Source organism: Xenopus laevis, chromosome 2S (genome assembly GCF_017654675.1).
Source record: "Xenopus laevis strain J_2021 chromosome 2S, Xenopus_laevis_v10.1, whole genome shotgun sequence".
NCBI lineage: Eukaryota > Metazoa > Chordata > Amphibia > Anura > Pipidae > Xenopus > Xenopus laevis.
Window position 1 is genome coordinate 81,841,041 of NC_054374.1, and position 7,677 is coordinate 81,848,717.

A 7,677-nucleotide genomic window follows, 5' to 3' on the forward strand; every position below is an offset into this window, starting at 1 on the left:
TTATAGTACAAATCCCAGCATCCCTTGTCAGACCTGCAGCCTATAGTACAAATCCCAGCATTCCCTCTGTCGGACCTGTAGCCTATGAGTACAAAATCCCAGCATTCCCTTGTCAGACCTGTAGCGCCTATAGTACACAATCCCCAGCATCCCTTGTCAGACCTGTAGCCTTAATACAAATCCCAGCACACCCTTGTCAGACCTTGAGCCTATGTACAGCCAGCATCCACTTGTCAGACCTGTGCCTATAATACCAAATCCCAGCATCCCTTGTAGACCTGTAGCCATATAGTTTACAAATCCCAGCATCCCTTGTCAGACTGCAGCCTGTAGTCTTCTAAATGTTATTGACCTACAAATCCCAGCATCCCTTGTCAGACCTGTAGCCTATAACAAATCCCAGCATCCCTGTCAGAACCTGTAGCCTATAGAACAGAATCCCAGCATCCCTTGTCAGACCTGTAGCCTATAGTACAAATCCCAGCATCCCCTTGTCAGACCTGCAGCCTTAGTCTTCTAAATGTTACTGACTTCAAATCCCAGCATCCCTTGTCAGACCTGTAGCCTACTTAGTACAAATCCCAGCATCCCTTGCAGACCTGTAGCCTATAAGTACAAATCCCAGCATCCCGCAGAACCTGCAGTCTATAGTACAAGTCCCAGCATCCCTTGTCAGACCTGACAGCTGTAGTCTCTAACTGTTACTTGACCTACAATCCAGCATCCCTTGTCAGACCTGTAGCCTATAGTACAAATCCCACAGGCATCCCTACTGTCAGACCTGTAGCCTTAATACAAATCCCAGCATCCCTTGCAGACCTGCAAGCCTATAGTACAAATCCCAGCATTCCCTTGTTCAAGACCTGTAGCCTATAGTACAAATCCCAGCATCCTTGTCAGACCTGTAGCCTATAGTACAAATCCCAGCATCCCTTGTCAGACCTGTAGCCTTAATACAAATCCCAGCATCCCTTGTCAACCTTGCAGCCTTAAGATTACAATCCCAGCATCCCTTGTCAGACCTGTAGCCTATAGTAACAAATCCCAGCATCCCTTGTCAGACCTGCAGCCTGTAGTCTTCTAAATGTTATTGACCTACAAATCCCAGCATCCCTTGTCAGACCTGTAGCCTATAGTACAAATCCCAGCATCCCTTGTCAGACCTGTAACCTTTAATACAAAATCCCAGCATTCCTTGTCAGACCTGCAGCTATAGTACAAATCCCAGCATCCCTTGTCAGACCCCAGCCTATAGTACAAATCCCAGCATCCCTTGTCAGACCTGTAGCCTATAGTACAAATCCCAGCATCAGACCTGTAGTCCCAGCATCCCTTGTCAGACCGCAGCCTATAGTACAAATCCCAGCATCCCTTGTCAGACCTGTAGCCTATAGTACAAATCCAGCATTCCTTGTCAGACCGCAGCCTGTACTAGTCCTTTTACTGTGATATCATGATGTTGAGAGGCTGCATTACAGCAGGGACTGGGCCTCATGTTATAATAGAGGGAAGAATGGACGGTGCCAATACAGGGAAATGCTGCAACCTGTTTAATTTCATTTAATTTAAAGGGGAACTTTGCTATAATGCTGTTGATGCAAAAGGAAAAGCTGATGCTGAATTTAGTTTTTTGCCAATGGATATCAGATGTCAGAATTTATGGTCAGAATAAAAATAACAAATAAAACAGATAAACAAATATATTTAAGTTTAGGGTTTGTTTTTGGTACAGAATTGGGAGAATTGGTTAAGGGTGTGAATACTTATATAAGGTAGTGAATCCTGATATGTATAGTCTGGTGCATGTGAGCTCACAATCTCTTCTTTCTTTCTGTGTCCCCACACAGTGAAATTTCCGAGCGACGAAGCGTTTTCATAGCGTTTTCGAAGCGATTTGCAGAGTGATTTTCCGAGTGATTTCACAGCGATTGTTTTATAGAGATATTCAGCGATATTCCATCTGATTTTTGGCGTTTGGAAAAAAACATCTTCCTTTGACGTCAGCTGAAATCTTCTTCATAACCCAACAGCTCTTTTAAGAGCTAAAAGACGTGGACGCAATGCCTTTCTGCGCCCCCTGGAGGAAGGTAAGTCAACTGCTACTGTTTTAGCTGAATTTAGGGTTTTGCTGTATAGAGAACAGATACAGATAAAGTATAGAAAGTAATAGAATCTTTCTCTTCTCCTTCAGCCACAGGCCGAATCCAGTACCCTCTCCGAGATTTATAAGGTGAGTAGAAAGGAGGGTAAAACACTTGCCGCTACTGCCGGAAGTGAGACATGTTTTGTACCCTGGGGAATATTATGTTATCAATGAAATCCTTCTTTTTTCTATTTTATTTTCCAGCCTCCTGATGGTCGGCTGACCAAGGATGTGCTTCTTGGAGTGGGCGGCACTGGAGATGTCTACAAGGTAAGTACCAACCAATTCCTAGAGCAGTGATCCCCAACCAGTAGCTCGTGAGCAACATGTTGCTCTCCAACCCCTTGGATGTTGCTCCCAGTGGCCTCAAAGCAGGTGCCTATTTTTGAATTCCAGGCTTGGAGGCAAGTTTTAGTTGCATAAAAACCAGGCTTGTACTGACAAAAAGAGCTTCAATTTAGGTTGACAATGCACATAGGGGCTACTAAATGGCCAATCACAGCACTTATTTGGCACCCCAGGAACATTTTTCATGCTAAGTGTTGCTCCCCAACTCCTTTTACTTCTGAATGTTGCTCACGGGTTCAAAAGGTTGGGGATCCCTGTCCTAGAGAGTAGGGGAACTGAACAAGATTGTGATCACTACACACAATCACACAATGATTTAGGCAGACATATCAAGCTTCTGGTTTGGGGGCTGCATTAGACCCTCTCTTTCCTACTTGTATATAAGTCAACCTTTTCTGTCTGTATTACAGGGACGACACCATCGTAGAGGCGTGGTAGCGGTGAAGATCGCCAACATCAGCCGAGTACTGTATCTTTATTATTCCAATCACTATATATGAATCCTATTTGTGTAGTTGCCTATGTGAGCTAAAGGGATTTCTCCACTCCAGGATGAAGAGTCAGTCTGCAGGGAGCTGAAGTTTCTCCAGCAGTTCGGAGGCCACAAGAACATCGCCTCTTACTATGGAGCTTACTACAGGGCTCCACTCACGGAGTGCTCATCGGAGCTCTTGGAAGTAAGAAATGATTTACTGTATCGTGTTCATTCCTCTCAATCTCCACTGGAAGTGATAGAATGCATGACCTTAAATAATTTCTATATATTGCAGATTGTTCTTGAATACTGTGGTGGAGGCTCTCTCAACAACCTCATCAGCAAGACCAATGGCCAATCCCTGAAGGAGACCTGGATGGCTATGTCTGTAAGGAGGTTTTAAAGGTAAGGCCAGATTTACTTTTCTTTAATTGTATAAATTATATATCCAATCTCTTTGTTGGGAATGTTTAGTCTTGTGTCTGTTATGGTCTTATAACCTACATCTCAATCTCCCCAGGGGCTGCACCACATCCACAAGAACCGGGCCGTTCATAGAGACATCAAGAGCCTGAACATCATGCTCACAGAGACGGCCGAAGTCAAGATCAGTGAGTAAAACTTACACTTATAAGAGTAATGGATGGTGGGGAGCTTCTGTGAATATGGAGTCAGGGGGTTTCATAATTCGGGTTTCTATCTTATTGTGGTTAAACAAGTTATTTTCCATTAATAGATTCTATCTGTCATTTCAGTCGACTTTGGAAACAGCTGGGACCTGGACCCGCAGACTGGATTGTGCCACGAAGCAGACGGGACTGCACATTGGATGGCACCAGAGGCCATAAGAAGAGAAGGGCCAGCGCCTGGCGTACGACACCAAAGTATGTTGTACTTATAATACTTTGTAACAACACGAGCATTTACTTATCAGTGTTAATGGAACATGGAAGCTGTTATTTTCTCATGGAGAGAAAAGAGTTTTTCCTGAAATGTTGGGTTTCTTAACTTTTTGCACAATGTGTCTGCTTTAATATATTTGCTCATTTGCATTGTGACCCTGGTGTTATGTACAGTAACTGCTATTGTTTGTAATGGAGATGTATTGCTGTATACACGTTTATATATAATAAAGCATTTTTTTCCTTTTACATATACCATGGTGTGTTCATTTACTAAGGGGTGCATTGGGCTATTTTAGAAGTTGTATTCTGTTCTGTTTTGGCCGTAATTGAACTAAGGAGAATGGCGTGTACTTTTGCACCCATAATAATATATGTTTCTAAAAGAGAATTGTATAAGTGTAGCCTTTTTACTTAGGTTTTATTAAACACCCACTAACCCAATTCTCTCCTTCTAATGCTCTTTGGTGTGTCTTTTGCAGTGTGACATCTGGTCGCTGGGGATAACCGCCATCGAAATGGCCGAGGGAAAACCACGTAAGTGAATCACAACAATTGTGGCTACTTTATTTTATACATTGAGCAGTAGAGGTTCCATATCAGAATGGGAGGAATTTGGGGTGATTTGCCATTTCCAGCAAAAAAGAACTATAGATACTATAGAGTCTATAGATTAAATAAATAACTTCTAGCAGGCCTGGACTGGGAGTCAACATAGGACCTGCCATTCCAAGTACACAGAGGCCCAAACAGCCCCTACCAGCCCACTATATGGTAACTTTCTATGGAACCATACAGCAGCCCCTCTGGCATTTGCCAGAACCACAGATTGCCAGTCCGGGCCTGACTTCTAGACATGTTTGATGGGCCTGATATATATGTTTTTCACTTTTAGCATACTCAGATCAATACCCGGTGGAGCACCTGATAAGAGAAGCCCAACCACCGAAGCTTCAATCAAGTAGATGGTGAGTCGGTCCCAGCTCATGTCACTGTACATTGTACCTGTACTTGCAGACATGGAACTCCCCACATTTTCTTATTAACACTTGGGATATTTGGCAACTCCTATATCCACTTAGCTGCTTCCACAGTCTGCCCTCACCATGCCCCTTATCTGTACAAATTTGGGATAATGGGGAGATTTCAGTCTCATCTCAGGGGGGATGTGTAGTATTTTGTTTAAATACCTCCTAAATATAAATAGAGGTTTTTCTACTGCAGACTTTAAATGTGGCCCATGAGATGCAGGCAGGCAGGGATATGTGTGTTTTCAGGGAAATATAGGTGGATGCAGATATGATATATTTTATGTATATAATCACAGGGGCATAACAGTAAAACTATGGGCCCCACTTCTGTGAGATTACAGGCCATGTGCACTATGGTGCAGTCAGGAGAGGGTGTGGGAAATTCACAGGACCTTACCTTGTCCCTCATAGCCTTATAGACATCTAGATTTGCCACTGATATCCTTTGTTATACCCTTGTTGACCAGTTCTGGGATAGTGGTGGGGAATCTTGGGTTGGGGAACACTTGTATGTATGTATGTATGTATAACTTTATTTGTAAAGCGCTAAGGAGCCGCAGTGCTGTACAGTGCGAAAAAAAATAAACAATAGATAGATATATAGATAGATAGACAGACAGAGTAATAGAGGACCATATAGATGGATGATAGATAGATAGATAGATAGATAGATAGATAGATAGATAGATAGATAGATAGATAGATAGAGGGGATAGACAGATAGATAAATAGACTGACAGATACATAGATGATAGATAGATAGAGAGATCAATAGATAAATAGATAGATAGACAATAGATAGATAGATAGATAGATAGATAGATAGATAGATAGATAGAGGGATAGATAATAGATAGATGATAGATATATAATTAGATAGAGGGATAGGTATACTGTAGATAGATAGATGATAGATAGAGGGATAGGTATACTGTAGATAGATAGATGATAGATAGATAGATATACTGCAAAATATATGTATACTCTGGGGTATAGCTAATGGTTACTGGGTAAAAGCTTCTGGAATCTGGAAATAATGATCTGGGGATTTTTTTTGCTAGCTAAAATCTCTTTTTTCCAGGTCCCAACGTTTTGTGTCCTTCTTGGAGTACTGCCTGAAGAAAGATCCTTCAGAGAGAGGGAGTGCTGAAGAACTCCTGCAGCACCCATTCATCATCCAACTGCCACCTAAGAAGATCGTCAGGGCTGAGATTGAAGAACATCTCCTGACTCTGCAGAATCTGCCGGCCAAGAAAGGTGAGGGAATCCATTATATTTGATACGACTGCACCATCACACAGTGTAACTCAACAGCTGCAAGAGTTGGTTTTATTATAATGGCACTGGGAATAATAAACATATTTTAAGGGGTACTTTAGCTTAATATTATATTTTAGTATAATGGTGACAATGGCGTTCCAAGACAATTTGGTCTTCGGTCTTTATTTTTTTGTTTATAAATCATATACAAGCTCTAATTAGTATTCATGACTCACAAATATGATTTTTCCCTATCCAGCTCTCTGGACCCTGAAACAGCTGCAGCGTGCTTGTGACTTCTGCACACAGACATCGGCAGAACAAGAAGCAGCTCTGCAAATGGCCCTGGAGGGCTTCTCCTGTTATTAATCTTGTGGCCCATAACATCAACAGCCCAGAATGAGTTTCCTGAATCACAGCCGAGGAAAAAGAAACATCCGCAGGGTAAGGTCCCCATTCAGTATCCCCGTACAATGGTTCTCAGCTGGTAGACAAAGAGCAATTGATCCCCTGCTGCCTGGTGTGTGTCTACATTGGTAGGACCCAAATCCTCACTGTGCACAAGAGGTGGGTTTCGGCTACAAGATGCTCAAGTTTAGATTTCTTGGTCACAATCCTCCCCATGTGTGAAGCAAATAAACACACGGGGCAGTAGGGGCTGAATCAAGGTTTTCTGTGCTGATGGACATTAGCCTCACTGCAGCAGCCACACAATAACACAACAGGGTAGAATGCGATTGAGAAGGCTCAGGCATTATTTCCTATTCCCATAGCCAGTGCATTTATTTCTAAAAGGAGCATCAGCCTGGGAGAAAAACTCCCTAACATGTTGGAACCCCTAATGAATAAGGCGTGTGCATAAATGCCTCTGAATCAGAATTAATTATGATCTATTACTGACTGATATTTTTTCTCATACAGATCCAGTGGTGCCTGCAGCTCCACCAGCAACATCTCCTTTCAAGCTGATGCAGTTTCAGCAAGTGGTAACTTCAAGATTCCTGCAACTACACCAGCAGTGACTTTATCTCCTTCTGTAGGTCCATGATCATATTCTTTCAAGACTACCACATCTCCACCAGTGGTGTCTTTGCTTTAGTTTACAACACTCCACCCACACACATCACCACCTCATTAGTTCCATCCATCTTGCCTTAAGCATCTACATTTCACATAACCATATCTCCAACATTCATATTGACCTCTACAGCTCCACTAGCAGCATTCACATTTTCAAACACCATAGCTCCGCTATTAGGACCTTAGTTTTCTTTAGTATTCAATTACCACATCTCCACCCAAGGACTTTTCATTATATTTTAGCTCCACCACCAGCCCTATCCCATATTTTACCTCTACCCGCAACCTCTGTCCTTGTGCTAACACACCTCCACCAATATCTTCTTTATTTACATATCATCAAGAGTTTCTCCTCTTTAAAATATATTCTAATCCTTGCCCTTCTTCCTGCACGCCATTGGTTCTTCCATTCCACCAATACCAAGACATTTAGTCACC

At 42.4% G+C, this 7,677-nt stretch overlaps 2 protein-coding genes across 2 annotated transcripts; both read left to right on the forward strand.

Annotated features, from left to right (window-relative positions):
* The first annotated feature begins 2,060 nt into the window (after positions 1 to 2,060).
* Positions 2,061 to 3,585, forward strand: LOC121400786 (serine/threonine-protein kinase mig-15-like). Its single transcript, XM_041584736.1, has 5 exons — positions 2,061 to 2,087; positions 2,192 to 2,230; positions 2,902 to 2,955; positions 3,043 to 3,354; positions 3,487 to 3,585. Exons 1-5 carry the CDS (start codon positions 2,061 to 2,063, stop codon positions 3,583 to 3,585), a joined length of 531 nt encoding a protein of 176 aa, XP_041440670.1.
* Positions 3,586 to 4,257: 672 nt separating this feature from the next.
* On the forward strand, positions 4,258 to 7,139 carry LOC121400611 (serine/threonine-protein kinase 3-like). The gene is made up of 5 exons (XM_041584037.1): positions 4,258 to 4,405; positions 4,764 to 4,836; positions 5,981 to 6,156; positions 6,419 to 6,603; positions 7,081 to 7,139. The coding sequence occupies exons 1-4, from the start codon at positions 4,387 to 4,389 to the stop codon at positions 6,526 to 6,528; spliced, it is 378 nt and encodes a 125-aa protein (XP_041439971.1). The 5' UTR covers positions 4,258 to 4,386; the 3' UTR covers positions 6,529 to 6,603; positions 7,081 to 7,139.
* The last annotated feature ends 538 nt before the right edge of the window (positions 7,140 to 7,677 follow it).